We start from the raw sequence: 17,113 nt of genomic DNA on the forward strand, positions 1-17,113 counted from the left end.
CTCTGTTCCAGATGGTTTTAGAGTTGTGTTGCAGTGCGGGCACAGCTGACCTCCAGACTATCCAGGCCCACTTGAACATAATCCACACTTTGACAGAAAAATCCTTACACAAAGAGGTAGGTTAAATAGACAACACTTTATGAATGAGACACTGGAGAACATTATTTCTGAGGGATACACTCCTGTACCTTTGTCAGATGTTTTGTTTGCTTGCACCTAATGACAGAGTCATGGTGATGAATTGGAGGCTTCAGATTCTAACTTTGTGGAGCTTTTTTTTCTCCACCTTTATTTAACCAGGTAGGCTAGTTGAGAACAAGTTCTCATTTAGTCCAAATCCTGCTGGAAGCCCCATCTGAGAGGGAGCATTTCTTCCATGTCAGGAACTTTCTCTCTAGACTTCTTTATGATAATTTTGCTTGAATATATTTCTTAAATAGGCTACTAGTTGAAAATCATCTACGTAGATTTAAAGGTTATAAGTATCCTTCGTCTGCATTCAGAATACCCTAAAGATCTTGTTAAAGTGGCACTCCAGTCTCCTTTTCACATAATTTATCACCAAATTTACTTAACAAAAGGCACATCTCAACAGGTGGTCCAGGTATAACATAGTACAAGTGGGTCAGGGCCTTTTTATTTGATGTTTTTGCTCCTCCATTGTTCCCACAAGCCAGGGAGGAGGTTGACGACATAACATCAGACCATCTCAACTGCTCGAATGGCCTCCATAAAGTTTGTAGTTGTCTAAAAAGCACTATTTTGCTCAAAAGGTGTTTTTTTTACCCTTAAATGTGTATACATTACTGTACTTATACTTGGGATATTGTTTCTCAACAGGAAAAGTTCCAAAAAAGCGGGAGTTCATTTTTAATGGAAACATTTGGCACTAGATCCATTTCATACTAAATTGTCTATTTCACAGTAGGTGTTCCCAGTCCACTATGGCCCTCGGTATGACACAGCGCTGCAGACACTGGTGTGGGAGTTCCTCTCCAGACTGGAGGAGCTGCTGCCTGTACCAGACCTCACGCAGGTACTGAGGAAAACATCTCCGTTCTAAAAGATTGACGGAACATGGCATAATGTGGCTCTACAGATGAATTTAATGGTGTATCTGGTCATTTCAAAATGTGTCTAAAACCTCAAGTGGCTGGTACAATGTATTTGAACTTTTTATTATGCTGTATTCCCCTTGTCCTGCTCCTCTTAGACAACAGCATGGCTCAGTGCTGCCCCCTCTGTCCTGGAGGAATGTGGACAGACTGTCTTTGACCCTGAACAACTGAAGACAGTGCTGCAGCACCATCAGCGTCATGGAAACCTGAACAAGAGTAAGTCTCCTTCCAGATAATGGCTATGAAGTAAATAGTCCAATTGGACACCTCTTGTATTTTTTACTTGGCAATATAGGTGAGTATAACTGATCTCTCCTACCCAGGTCATGTCTCTAAATACACTGCAGATACCATCCTGTCCACACTGTCCCTCCCTCCAAAAATGAGAGTTGTTATTAACTATGAGCCAGACAACTCTGACAATGGGAGGCAATACTCAGATGAATGCATAGATAATGGGGTCTGTGAAAATGAAGACCACAATGAAATCCTGGATGAAAGCACTGATAGATGTTGGGAGGATCTAGGACTGTCAACATCAGAGCAACAGGAGGGTCTGCCACCTGCAGAGACCTCAGTGTTGGTTACTCTATTGGGTACCCTATGATGGTAAGGAAAATAAAAAAGGTCAAACACTCATCCATTGTTTGACTAATATAGCATCTAAATTCGAATTTATATACTGAACAAAAATATTAACGCAACATGCAATAATTTCAACGATTTTACTGAGTTACAGTTCATAAAGGAAATCAGTCAATTGAAATAAATAAATTAGGCCCTAATCTATGGACTTCACATGACTGGGAATGGGCGCAACCATGCCTGGGAAGCGGTCCCATGGGAGCCAGGCCCAGCCATTCAGAATGAGTTTTTCCCCACAAACAGGATTCATTACAGACAGAAATACTCTTCAGTTTCATCAGCTGTCTGGGTGGCTGGTCTCAGACGACCCCGCAGGTGAAGAAGCCGGATGTGGAAGTTCTGGGCTGGCGTGGTTAGTTGGACATACTGGCAAATTCTCTAAAATGATGTTCGAGAGGCGGCTTATGGTAGAGAAATTAACATTAAATTATCTGGCAATAGCTCTGGTGGACATTCCTGCAGTCAACATGCCAATTTCACGCTCCCTCAACATGAGACATCTTTGGCATTATGTTGTGTGACAAAACTGCACATTTTAGAGTGGCATTTTATTTTCCTCGGCATAAGGTGCACCTGTGTAATGATCATGCTGTTTAATCAGCTTCTTGATATGCCACACCTTTCAGGTGGATGGATGATCTTGGCAAAGGAGAAATGCTCACTAACAGGGATGTAAATAAATGTGTGCACGAAATTTGAGAGGAATAAGCTTTTTGTGTATATGGAACATTTCTGGGATCTTTTATTTCAGCTCATGAAACATGGGACCAACACTTTACATGTTGTGTTTATATTTTTGTTAAGCATATATATACAGTGGGGAGAACAAGTATTTGATACACTGCCGATTTTGCAGGTTTTCCTACTTACAAAGCATGTAGAGGTCTGTAATTTTTTTATCATAGGTACACTTCAACTGCGAGAGACGGAATCTAAAACAAAAATCCAGAAAATCACATTGTATGATTTTTAAGTAATTAATTTGCATTTTATTGCCAACCAGTAAGAATTCCGGCTCTCACAGACCTGTTAGTTTTTCTTTAAGAAGCCCTCCTGTTCTCCACTCATTACCTGTATTAACTGCACCTGCTTGAACTCGTTACCTGTATAAAAGATACCTGTCCACACACTCAATCAAACTCCAACCTCTCCACAATGGCCAAGAACAGAGAGCTGTGTAAGGACATCAGGGTTAAATTGTAGACCTGCACAAGGCTGGGATGGGCTACAGGACAATAGGCAAGCAACTTGGTGAGAAGGCAACAACTGTTGGCGCAATTATTAGAAAATGTAAGAAGTTCAAGATGACGGTCAATCACCCTCGGTCTGGGGCTCCATGGAAGATCTCACCTCGTGGGGCATCAATGATCATGAGGAAGGTGAGGGATCAGCCCAGAACTACACGGCAGGACCTGGTCAATGACCTGAAGAGAGCTGGGACCACAGTCTAAAAGAAAACTATTCGTAACACACTACGCCGCCATGGATTAAAATCCTGCAGCTTGCGCAAGGTCCCCCTGCTCAAGCCCGCGCATGTCCAGGCCCGTCTGAAGTTTGCCAATGACCATCTGGATGATCCAGAGGAGGACTGGGAGAAGGTCATGTGGTCTGATGAGACAAAAATAGAGCTTTTTGGTCTAAACTCCACTCGCCGTGTTTGGAGGAAGAAGAAGGATGAGTACAACCCCAAGAACACCATCCCAACCGTGAAGCATGGAGGTGGAAACATAATTCTTTGGGGATGCTTTTCTGCAAAGGGGACAGGACGACTGCACCGTATTGAGGGGAGGATGGATGGGGCCATGTATCGCGAGATCTTGGCCATCAACCTCCTTCCCTCAGTAAGAGCATTGAAGATGGGTTGTGGCTGGGTCTTCCAGCATGGCAATGACCCGAAACACACAGCCAGGGCAACTAAGAAGTGGCTCCGTAAGAAGCATCTCAAGGTCCTGGAGTGGCCTAGCCAGTCTCCAGACCTGAACCCAATATAAAATCTTTGGATGGAGCTGAAAGTCCGTATTTCCCAGCGACAGCCCCGAAATCTGAAGGATCTGGAGAAGGTCTGTATGGAGGAGTGGGCCAAAATCCCTGCTGCAGTGTGTGCAAACCTGGTCAAGAACTACAGGAAACGTATGATCTCTATAATTGCAAAAAAAGGTTTCTGTACCAAATATTAAGTTCTGCTTTTCGGATGTATCAAATACCTATGTCATGCAATAAAATGCAAATTAATTACTTAAATGTGATTTTCTGGATTTTTGTTTTAGATTCCATCTCTCACAGTTGAAGTGTACCTATGATAAAAATTACAGACCTCTACATGCTTTGTAAGTTGGAAAACCTGCAAAATCGGCAGTGTATCAAATACTTGTTCTCCCCACTGTATGCACAGTCGTGAAGAGGGCATGGCAGCGCCTCTTCTCCTTCAGGAAGCTGGAAAGATGTGGCATAGGCCCTTGGATCCTCAAAAAGTTATACAGCTGCACCATCAAAGCATCTTGACTTGCTGCATCACTGCTTGGAATTGCAAAGGGCGGTGCGCCCTTGACTGCAAAGTAATATAGAGGGTGGTCCGGACAACCCAGTACATCACTGGGGCCGAGCTCCCTGCCATCCAGGACCTCTATATCAGGCGAGGCCAGAGGAAGGCTGGAAAATTGCCAAAGACTCCAGGCCACCCAAGCCACAGACTGTTCACTCTGCTCCCGTCCGACAAATAGTACCGGAGCATCGGCTTTCGGACCAACAGGCTCCGAAACAGCTTCTACCCCCTTGCGATAAGACTGTTAATTAGCCAGACTGCTAAATAGTCCATTAAGTGTACCCAAACTATCTGCACTAACTCTGTCTTGCACTGACTCTATGTACACTCACTAGACTATACAGTGCCTTCGGGAAGTATTCAGACCCCTTGACTTTTTCCACATTTTGTTACGTTACAGCCTTATTCTGAAATATATTTTTTTATTTTAATTCTCAGCAATCTACACACAATAGCCCATAACGACAAAGTGAAAACAGATTTAGACATTTTTGCAAATGTATGAAAAATAGAAAACAGATACCTTATTTACATAAGTATTCAGACCCTTTGCTACGAGACTTTAAATTGAACTCGGGTGCATCCTATTGTAAGGGATTTCCTCCTCTTCTTCCGAAGAGGAGAGGCAAGAAGGATCGGAGGACCAATATGCGGCGTGGTTCTTTAAATAAGAAATACTACACATGAACACGACTGAAATACAAAAACAATAAACGTGGAACGAACGAAACCCAAAACAGTACCGTGTGGTGAAAAAACACAGACACGGAAACAAACACCCACAAACACACAGTGAAACCCAGGCTACCTAAGTATGATTCTCAATCAGAGACAACTAATGACACCTGCCTCGGATTGAGAACAATACTAGGCCGAAACATAGAAATCCCCAAATCATAGAAAAACAAACATAGCACCCCAACTCACGCCCTGACCATACTAAATAATGACAAAAACAAAGGAAATAAAGGTCAGAACGTGACACCTATTTCTATTAATCATTCTTGAGATATTTCTACAACTTGATTGGAGTCCACCTGTGGTAAATTCAATTGATTGGACATGATTTGGAAAGGCACACACCTGTCTATATCAGGTCCCACAGTTAGCGGTGCATGTCATAGCAAAAAACAAGCCATGAGCTTGAAGAAATTGTCCCTAGAGCTCCGAGAGGGGATTGTGTCAAGGCACATATCTGGTGAAGGGTACCAAATATGTCTGCAGCATTGAAGGTCCCCAAGAACACAGTGGCCCCCAACATTCTTAAATGGAAACTGAAATGGTCCACTCACACAGACAGTGTGGTGAAGAAGGCGCAACAGCGCCTCTTCAACCTCAGGAGGCTGAAGAAATTTGGCTTGTCACCCAAAACCCTACCAAACTTTTACAGATGCACAATCGAGAGCATCCTGTCGGGCTGTATCACAGCCTGGTATGGCAACTGCACCGCCCTCAACCGCAAGGCTCTCCAGAGGGTGGTGCGGTCTGCATAACGCATCACCGGGAGCAAACTACCAGCCCTCCATGACACCTACAGCACCCAATGTCACAGGAAGCCAAAAAGATCATCAAGAACATCAACCACCCGAGCCACTGCCTGTTCACACCGCTACCATCCAGAAGGCGAGGTCAGTATAGATGCATCAAAGCTGGGACCGAGAGACTGAAAAACAGCTTCTATCTCATGGCCATCAGACTGCTAAACAGCAATCATTAACTCAGAGAGGCTGCTGCCTACATTGAGACCCAATCACTGGCCACTTTAATAAATGGATCACTAGTCACTTTACATTGCAATGCATTCTAAATAATGCCACATTAATAATGTTTACATATCTTACATTTCTCATATCACATGTATATTCCATATTTTATACCATCTATTGCACCTTGCCTTTGTGGCTTTTCTTATTTTTCTCACATGTACATATTCTCATTCACCCCTTTAGATTTGTGGGTATTAGGTAGTTGTTGGAGAATTGTTAGATATTACTGCACTGTCGGAAATGGAAGCACAAGCATTTCGCTACACTCGCATTAATATCTGCTAACCGCGTGTAAGTGACAAATAAAATTAGATTTGATTTGAAGAAGTTTGAAACCCCCAAGACTCTTCCCGGAGCTAGCCGCCCGGCCGGACTGCGCAATCCGGGGAGAATGGCCTTAGTTAGGGAGCTAAGAACCCAATGGTCACTCTGGCAGAGCTATAGAGTTCCTCTGTGGATATGGGAGAACCTTCCAGAAGGACAACCATCTCTGCAGCACTCCACCAATCAGGCCTTTATGGTAGAGTGGCCAGACGGAAGCCACTCCTCAGTAAAAGGCACATGACAGCCCACTTGGAGTTTGCCAAAGGGCACCTAAAGACTCTCAGACCATGAGAAGCAAAATTCTCTGGTCTGATGAAACTAAGATTGAACTCTTTGGCCTGAATGGCAAGCATGACGTTTGGAGGAAAACTGGCACCATCCCGACGGTGAAGCATCATGCTGTGGGGATGGTTTTTCAGCGGCAGGGACTGGGAGACTTGTCAGGATCGAAGGAAAGATGAACGAGCAAAGTACAGAGAGATCCTTGATGAAAACCTGCCCCAGAGCTCTCAGGACCTCAGACTGGGGAGAAGGTTCACCTTCCAACAGGACAACGACTTTAAGCACACAGCCAACAAAATGCAGGAGTGACTTCTGGACAAGTCTCTGAATGTCCTTGAGTGGCTAGCCAGAGCCCGGACTTGAATCTGATTGAACATCTTTAGAGAAACCTGAAAATAGCTGTGCAGCAACGCGCCCATCCAACGTGACAGAGCTTGAGAGGATCTGCAGAGAAGAATGGTAGAAACTCCCCAAATACAGATGTGCCAAGCTTGTAGCGTCATACCCAAGAAGACTCAAAGCTGTAATCGCTACCGAAGTTGCTTCAACAAAGTACTGAGTTAAGGGTCTGAATACTTACGTAAATGTGATATTTCCTTTATTTATTTTTTTATAAATTAGCAAAAATTTCTACAAATCTCTTTTTGCTTTGTCATTATGGGATAATGTGTGTAGATTGATGAGGGAAAAAAACTATTCAATCAATTTTTAGAATAAAGCTGTAACTTAACAAAATGTTGAAAAAGTCAAAGGGTCTGAATACTTTCTGAAGGCACTGTATATACAAACCATATACACACTCACTCACACCACTGCATTGACACTCCCACATACATTCACATACATTAAAAATGCACACACACACACACACACACAGACCAACACAACGCAAACACACATACATACACATTTCACACACATGCACATTCAAACACACTTTTACACTCACAATTTGCTGCTGCTCTGTTATTTATTTTGCTCGTGTTATTATCTATCCTGATACCTAGTCCTTGTTTTCTTATCTTGTATTGGGTTATTGAGATACACGATGACTCAACAAATCTGCCAATGCTCAAGTGGCATAGTACAGTAGGATTGTTCAAGATACAAAATGATGTGTGGACAGACAAGATTGTAGCTTAATCTGATCCTGTCAGTTCCTAATTTCTTTGCATTAGGTAATATCATTAATTGAATGAGTCAGCTATGTCTTAATATTATTGCTGCAGGTCAACAAAATGACTTCTTGCAGTCCAAAAGTTCAAATATTGTCTTTTCAAATATTGTCTTTTCATATTTTATTTTTTTCTACAACAGAGACAAACACAAGAAAGGACAAACTTTCAACACTGGACTAAATGTATTAGTTAAGCATTTCATATAATAACATCAGCTTATTACAATGATGCCATAGACATGGAAAAGCAATTTCTCTCAGATGTTTGTGGGGAAAATTAAGTAGATCATGTCATTCTCATTCACGACAGCTCCGTCCGACATAGAGAGCAACAGTAATGGTGCCTTTTTGTAGGCACTAACTCCGCCATGGTTCGTTGGACAAAGCCTATGGGGAAATTAGTGGAGTTTTTGGAGGGTTTTTGGATAAATGCCAAAAATGAGTTATGTGGTTAACACAGGCTTAGGAGATCTTATATGTTTTGTTCTATGAGATCATCTTCATCAGCTAACTTTACTTTTTGTGAATTTGGAAGTAATTATGTAATCAGAAAAAGCACTAAGCACAAAAAGGCTTCATAACTCATAAAGGTCATGTTAAATGACTGATATTATCTCAAAGAACAAAACGTTCAAGATCTCCTAAGCCTGTGTTAACCTCTGACCTTATTTCTGGCATTTATTCCAAAACCCTATTTTTTTCCTATCCATTTTCCCCATGGGAATGGCTGAGCGTATGAGAGGTACAGTTGAAGTCGGAAGTTTACACACACAGTAGCCAAATACATTTAAACTCGGTTTTTCACAATTCCTGACATTTAATCCATGTAAAAATTCCCTGTTTTGGGTCATTGAGGATCACCACTTTATTTTAGAAATGTGAAATGTCAGAATAGTAGTAGAGATAATTATTTATTTCAGCTTTTATTTCTTTCATCACATTCCCAGTGGGTCAAAAGTTTATATACCCTCAATTAGTATTTGGTAGCATTGCCTTTAAATTGTTTAACTTGGGTCAAACGTTTCGGGTAGCCTTCTACTAGCTTCCCACAATAAGTTGGGTGAATTTTGTCCCATTCCTCCTGACAGAGCTGGTGTAACTGAGTCGGGTTTGTAGGTCTCCTTGATGGCACACACTTCTTCAGTTCTGCCCACAAATTTTTGGAGATCAAGGCTTTGTGATGGCCACTCCAATACCTTGACTTTGTTGTCCTTAAGCCATTTTGCCACAACTTTGGAAGTATGCTTGGGATCATTGTCCATTTGGAAGACCCATTTGCGACCAAGCTTTAACTTCCTGACTGATGTCTTGAGATGTTGCTTCAATATATCCACATAGTTTTCCTCCCTCATGATGCCATCTATTTTGTGAAGTGCACCACTCCCTCCTGCAGTAAAGCACCCCCACAACATTATGCTGCCACCCCCGTGCCTCATGGTTGGGATGGTATTCTTCGGCTTGCAAGTCTCCCCCCTTTTTCATCCTAACATAATGATGGTTATTATAGCCAAACATATCTATTTTTGTTTCATCAGACCAGAGGAAATTTCTTTGCAAACCGTAGTCTGGCTTTTTTGTGGCGGTTTTGGAGCAGTGGCGTCTTCCTGGCTGAGAGGGCTTTTAGGTTATGTCGTTATAGGACTCGTTTTACTGTGGATATAGATACTTTTGTACCTGTTTCCTCCAGCATCTTCCCAGGTTCCTTTGCTGTTGTTCTGGGATTGATTTGCACTTTTCACACCAAAGTACATTCATCTCTAGGACACAGAACGCGTCTCCTTCCTGAGCAGTATGACAGCTACGTGGTCCCATGGTGTTTATACTTGCGTACTATTGTTTGTACAGATGAACATGGTACCTTCAGGTGTTTGTAAATTGCTCTCAAGGATGAACCAGACTTGTGGAGGTCTACATTTTTTTTTCTGAGGTCATGGCTGATTTCTTTTGATTTTCCCATGATGTCAAGCAAAGAGGCACTGAGTTGGAAGGTAGGCCTTGATATACATCCACAGGTACACCTTCAATTGACTCAAATGATGTCAATTAGCCTATCATAAGCTTCTAAAGCCATGACATAATTTTCTGGAATTTTACAAGCTATTTAAAGGCACAGTCAACTTAGTGTATGTAAACTTCTGACCCACTGGAATTGCGATACCGTGAATTATAAGTGAAATAATCTGCAAACAATTGTTGGAAAAAACGACTTGTGTCATGTACAAAGTAGATGTCCTAACCGACTTGCCAAAACTATTGTTTGTTAACAAGAAATTTGTGGAGTGGTTGAAAAACGAGTTTTAATGACTCCAACCTAAGTGTATGTAAACTTTCAACTTGAACTGTAACGAATTTCCGTCTTTTAGGACTACAAGCTGGCGAGCTCTATTATCATCCATATTAATTAATGTTGATGGATAAGAGGCAGTTCCCCAGAAAACTGCAGATGACTTTGACATCTGTCTGACAAGGTAAGCAAGCTGGACAAGCCTTTTCCACAATGATGAGCTGTCTAATTTTCTTGGTAAGACGGCAGGAGGACAGTAACAGCAATTTGGTTGACATTTGAAACAAAAATATATACCATTAATAATATTTCGTTATAATACTTTTTATAATAATTTTAATTACGGAAGTGGAGCTGTCTCAGTCAGGGTTTGGACTAGGTGGTATACAGGAACAGTTTTGTAGCAGGTTGGGAGAACTTACAGGTTAGGAGACTTAGGCTATTTTAGTGGGCAATATTATAAACCCTCAATTAAACTAAATTATATATTGCAATGACTAAATACAAAGAGAATAATATTTGTGGTATGCATCTTTCTTTTTTAAACGAGGACCTTTATTCTGAAGGATTGTTTTTAAACATCACCCGGAAGTACAGTACTTCGTTGTCAATGATTTGTTTGTTGTCAGTAAAATCACCGATAGATGAGTAGAATATCTTTGGTAAAAGTAATTGCATGTGCAAATGTTGGCTATCTATAGAAAACGGGTTTAGTTTGCTAGCTAACTAGTATAGTATTAGCTAGCTTGCATGCAGATATCAACCTTTTTAGCCACGTTGTAAGCGCTTAGTGTATATTCTAGGCTTGGTCACTATCTAACCTTAGCATCAAACTCTTTAGCTAGCTAACAGTAGCTTGTTCCAGTGGCTATTTTTCTTTGCAAACTAGCTATGGATAACATTATTGATCCAGCATCAGAACAAGGTTAGTTTGTGTTAAATGTAGCCAAGTAGCTCAATGTAGAAAAATGATGTCATGACTCATTACATTTTTGTTTTGTTTTTACATGGACCATTCATACATGTCCTATAGCCTACACATCGCTTGTAATATTAACTAGCTGAATTATGGAATTGATTTGTTTATCTGTTAATTGCTCTTCTCTTCGGTGACAGATCTCCCTTCTTTCTCCTTACGTCTCCTGGTTCCACCTCTACGCCTGATGTCTGCTTTCATGTGGCAAGTGGCTCAACAACGTAATGTGATGCAATATGGGAAGCTGGAGGAGTTTGTGACTTTTGTGACAGAGATGGTTCCAGAGCTGCTGAGCTCCAGGCAGAGGACCCAACTCATTCTAGGACTGAGAGCAAGGGTGAGAGAGGTGGAAATGTTGAGGGTTGGGATGGGAAGAGTCTTATGATGGAACAAAAATTACTGTACGTCTGCCCTGCTCTGATTAATCAGGCTGTAATACACAATTCATTGGTACATACACCCTGCAACAAATGCCTGCAAAATCATGCAAATGTTCATTACAAGCCAGAATGTTGAATAAAATTCTCTGGGGGATTGTCCTTCTGCTATTGCACCAAACATTTCCACAGGAAATCATTGTTTACCCAACCTTTTAGAGATATGGTTCAGCACCTTGGTAAAATTAGTTTTACATTGGATATTTGTCATTCTCTCGTCAATAGCTATAGAACCAACCGTTCCATGACAATGGGAAAATGTATATTCTGAATCAGGTTAACCCCTGATAACCCCTGATTCAGAATATACATTTTCCCATTGTCATGGAACGGTTGGTTCTATAGCTATTGACGAGATAATGACAAATATCCAATGTAAAACTAACTTTACCTTAGTAGGCCCTAGACAATACTTCCCTGTGGATATTTTATCTAAAATTTCAAGCATCTGAAGGACAAACCACACAGACAACTGGTAGAGTAAGTTTACATTTAACTTTATTTAACATTCTGGCTTGTAAGGAACACTTACAAAATTTTGCAGGCATGCATTTCAGGCTGTATGTACCAATAAATTGTGTATTACAGCCTGATTAATCAGACTACCCTGGCCCTAGTCCTGCTTTTCACATATCCACCTCTGTTCCAGATGGTTTTAGAGTTGTGTTGCAGTGCGGGCACAGCTGACCTCCTGACTATCCAGGCCCACTTGAACATAATCCACACTTTGACAGAAAAATCCTTACACAAAGAGGTAGGTTAAATAGACAACACTTTATGAATGAGACACTGGAGAACATTATTTCTGAGGGATACACTCCTGTACATTTGTCAGATGTTTTGTTTGCTTGCACCTAATGACAGAGTCATGGTGATGAATTGGAGGCTTCAGATTCTAACTTTGTGGAGCTAGTCCAAACCCTGCTGGGAGACCCTTCTGAGAGGGAGCATTTCTTCCAGGTGAGGAACTTTCTCTCTAGACTTCTTTATGATCCTTTTGCTTGAATATATTTCTGAAGTAGGCTACCAGTTGAACATCTACTTAGATCAACTGCTCCTCCATTGTTCCCACAATTAAGGGAGGAGGCTGATGACATCAGACCAACTCCTTGAATGGCCTACGCTTGAAGTTTGCACTATTGTGCTTAATGTTTTGAATGTACACACCCTTACATGTGTGTACATTACTCTACTTATACTTGGGATATTGTTTCTCAACAGGTATGCAAGTTCCCAAGTAGCTGGAGTGCATCTTTAATGGACCCATTTCATGCTAAATTGTCTATTTTACAGGAGGTGTTTCCAGTCCACTATGGCCCTCGGTATGACACAGCGCTGCAGACACTGGTGTGGGAGTTCCTCTCCAGACTGGAGGAGCTGCTGCCTGTACCAGACCTCACGCAGGTACTGAGGAAAACATCTCCGTTCTAAAAGATTGACAGAACATGGCGTAATGTGGCTCTACAGATGAATTTAATGGTGTATCTGGTCATTTCAAAATGTGTCTAAAACCTCAAGTGGCTGGTACAATGTATTTGAACTTTTTATTATGCTGTATTCCCCTTGTCCTGCTCCTCTTAGACAACAGCATGGCTCAGTGCTGCCCCCTCTGTCCTGGAGGAATGTGGACAGACTGTCTTTGACCCTGAACAACTGAAGACAGTGCTGCAGCACCATCAGCGTCATGGAAACATGAACAAGAGTAAGTCTCCTTCCAGATAATGGCTATGAAGTAAATAGTCCAATTGGACACCTCTTGTATTTTTTGCTTGGCAATATAGGTGAGTATAACTGATCTCTCCTACCCAGGTCATGTCTCTAAATACACTGCAGATACCATCCTGTCCACACTGTCCCTCCCTCCAAAAATGAGAGTTGTTATTAACTATGAGCCAGACAACTCTGACAATGGGAGGCAATACTCAGATGAATGCATAGATAATGGGGTCTGTGAAAATGAAGCCCACAATGAAATCCTGGATGAAAGCACTGATAGATGTTTGGAGGATCTAGGACTGTCAACATCAGAGCAACAGGAGGGTCTGCCACCTGCAGAGACCTCAGTGTTGGTTATTCCAGTACCCTGTGATGGTAAGGAAAATAAAAAAAGGTCACTCATCCATTGTTTGACTTATAAAGTATATGAATTACAATGTAACTGTAATATAAACACTTCAGTAAATGAGGGATACGAAGTATATTGAAAGCAGGTGCTTCCACACAGGTGTGGTTCTTGATTTAATTAAACAATTAAAGTCACATCATGCTTAGGGTCATGTATAAAAATGCTGGGCAGGCCATTATGGCTATTATGGCCTTCCATGGCTATGCTCCCATCCACAATGCACGAATGGTAACTGAATGGTTTGAGCATGAAAACGATGTTAACTGTGCCATGGCCGTCGGTCACAGATCTCAACCCAATTGAACACTTATGGAAGATTATGGAGAGGTGCCATAGACAGCATTTTCCACCACCATCAACAAAGGACAAAACTATGAAATCTCTTGTGGAAGAATGGTGTCGCATCCCTCCAATAGAGTTCCAGATACTTGTAGAATCTATGCCAAGGTGCCCAACTCGTGGTGGCCCAAAGCCCTTTTAAAACATTTTATATTGGTGTTTCCTTTAGTTTGTCAGTTACCTGTGTAAATATATATATATATATATATAGTGGTTATGTAATCTTATCTCCTGTATTTTCTCCTTACAGAATTGAACTTGGATCATTCTCTCAACGTAATGGTGAATGCTGACGAGCCATGCCAGGTTCTTAACTGCACTCTACCTCCATTCTCTCACAGTGAAATGGCCAACCTCTGCAAGGACAATACCGACCAAGTAGAAAAGGACAGCAAGCAGGTTGACAAGAAAGAAGAAGTGGTCAGAAAGGGGGACAAAAATAATGAGATCAAACAGGTTGACAAGAAAACAAAGGTGGTCAGAAAGGGGGACAAAAAGAATGAGATCAAACAGGTTGACAAGAAAACAAAGGTGGTCAGAAAGGGGGACAAAAAGAATGAGATCAAACAGGTTGACAAGAAAACAAAGGTGGTCAGAAAGGGGGACAAAAAGAATGAGATCAAACAGGTTGACAAGAAAACAAAGGTGGTCAGAAAGGGGGACAAAAAGGTTGACAAGAAACAAGAGGGATCCCCTGTACCCCAAAACAGGACTCATACATGTGAGTGTGGGAAGGTTTTCAAAAAACCATCACTGCTGACGCTACATATGGGAGTTCACACGATGCCATATCATTGTGACCAGTGTCCCAAACGATATGCTACTCCTGGGGCTCTGAAAAAACACCAGTTACTTCACACAGAAGAAAGACCATTTGCATGTGAACACTGTGACCGGAGGTACAGGAGTGCATATGATCTCAAAGTGCACGTACGCATTCACTCTGGGGAGCGCCGTCACATGTGTACCATCTGTGGTAAGAGGTTTACCCAGCAGTGTGCACTAGTGAGACACATGCGAATGCATGCTGGGGAGAAGAATTATTTATGTAGCATATGTGGTAAGGCATTCCTTACCTTAGGAGAACTGCGTCTGCATACACGAACGCACACAGGAGAAAACCCCCACACCTGTAAACATTGTGGAAAGGGTTTCAAAGCATCTTGCCATCTTATGGTTCATCTGCGATCTCATACAGGCGAGCGTCCTTACACCTGCACCCAATGCCCCAAGTCTTTCACTACTTCAGACGCTCTTAGAAAGCACGTATATACTCACACTGGGGAGAAACCTCACGGGTGCTCAGAGTGTGGGAAAACATTTTCTCAAAGGGGTAATATGGTAAATCATATGAGAAGAGTTCATAAACCGGTTAAGATTCTCCAAAAGCAGTCCAACAGAAAGACAGACAAAGTCTCATAAAAAGATTGAAGAGATCGAAAGGAACCATGTAGGAGTTCATTCCAATGTAAATACTAGTACTATACACATGATTTTACAGGTCCTCTTTTGTATATCAGATTATCATACCAAAACATGTTTTTCAATACATTTCTTCAGATTTGTCATGTCTACACATGATATTCGAGACTACAAATAACGAGAATGATTTTAGAAGCGGGATTATGATTGACCCAATTTAAATGGTTTAAAAACTTCTTAGGGCTGAGATCCTGTTAATGGGATCGATATGACAACAGCCAGTGAAAGTGCAGGGCGCCAAATTCAAACAGAAATCTCATAATTTAAATTCCTCAAACATACAAGTATCTTATACCATTTTAAAGGTAATCTTCTTGTTAATCCCACCACAGTGTCCGATTTCAAATAGGCTTTACAGCGAAAGCACCACAAACGATTGTTAGGTCAGAATCAAGTCACAGAAAAACAGCCATTTTTCCAGCCAAAGAGTGGAGTCACAAAAATCAGAAAGAGAGAATTAATCACTAACCTTTGATGATCTTCATCAGATGACACTCATAGGACTTCATGTTACACAATACATGTATGTTTTGTTTGATAAAGTTCATATTTGTCTAAAAAAAATCTCAGTATACATTGGCGTGTTATGTTCAGTAGTTCCAAAAACATCCAATGATTTTGCAGAGAGCCACATCAATTTACAGAAATACTCATTATAAATGTTGATGAAAATACAAGTGTTATACATGGAACTTTAGATAAACTTCTCCTTAATGCAACCGCTGTGTCAGATTTCAAAAAAGCTTTACGGAAAAAGCAAACCATGTAATAATCTGAGTACGGCACTCAGAGACCCAACATGCCAAAAAGACATCCGCCATATTGTGCAGTCAACAGAAGTCAGAAATAACATTATAAATATTCAATTACCTTTGATGATCTTCATCAGAATGCACTCCCAGGAATCCCAGTTCCACAATAAATGTTTGTTTTGTTCGATAATGTCCATCTATGTTAAAATAGCTACTTTTGTTAGCGTGTTTTGTAAACAAATCCAAAGTCACGAAGCGCATTCACTAGGGGCAGACGAAATGTCAAAAAGTTCCGCTACAGTCCGTAGAAATGTCAAACGATGTATAAAATCAATCTTTAGGATGTTTTTAACATAAATCTTCAATAATGTTCCAACCGGAGAATCCTTTGTCTGTAGAAAAGCAATGGAACGGGTGCTACCTCTCACATGAACAAGCGTCACGAGTTTGTTGCACTCTGCCAGACCACTGGCTCAAAGAGCCCTTATGAACCCCTCCTTTACAGTAGAAGCCTCAAACAAGTTTCTAAAGACGGTTGACATCTAGTGGACGCCTTAGGAAGTGCAACAGGACCAATATCCCACTGTATCTTCAATTGGGAATGAGTTGAAAATCAACCAACCTCACATTTCCCACTTACTGGTTGGATTTTTCTCTGTTTTATGCCTGCCATATGAGTTCTGTTATACTCACAGACATCATATATGTTCTGTTATACTCACAGACAGCATATATTAGCATATATTAGCAACTGGGACTGAGTAGCAGGCACTTTACTCTGGACATCTTATTCATCCAAGCTACTCAATACTGCCCCCAGCCATAAGAAGTTAAACCTCTAGATTCCTTTACACTTGTAAAATA

The 17,113-nt window shown here is 41.3% G+C and overlaps 1 protein-coding gene across 3 annotated transcripts; it reads left to right on the forward strand.

Annotated features, from left to right (window-relative positions):
* The first annotated feature begins 10,667 nt into the window (after positions 1-10,667).
* Positions 10,668-15,787, forward strand: LOC110490523 (zinc finger protein 93). 3 transcript variants are annotated; one of them, XM_021563953.2, is made up of 8 exons: positions 10,700-11,063; positions 11,255-11,451; positions 12,201-12,305; positions 12,416-12,511; positions 12,845-12,955; positions 13,133-13,253; positions 13,361-13,642; positions 14,266-15,787. In XM_021563953.2, exons 1-8 carry the CDS (start codon positions 11,030-11,032, stop codon positions 15,435-15,437), a joined length of 2,118 nt encoding a protein of 705 aa, XP_021419628.1. In that variant the 5' UTR covers positions 10,700-11,029; the 3' UTR covers positions 15,438-15,787. The 3 variants fall into 3 exon arrangements, with proteins under 3 accessions (XP_036800798.1, XP_021419628.1, XP_036800797.1); XM_036944903.1 differs by lacking the exon at positions 13,361-13,642 and having other exon boundaries at positions 10,668-11,063; positions 14,357-14,549; XM_036944902.1 differs by lacking the exon at positions 13,361-13,642.
* Positions 15,788-17,113: the final 1,326 nt, after the last annotated feature.

Source organism: Oncorhynchus mykiss, chromosome 15 (genome assembly GCF_013265735.2).
Source record: "Oncorhynchus mykiss isolate Arlee chromosome 15, USDA_OmykA_1.1, whole genome shotgun sequence".
Lineage (NCBI taxonomy): Eukaryota > Metazoa > Chordata > Actinopteri > Salmoniformes > Salmonidae > Oncorhynchus > Oncorhynchus mykiss.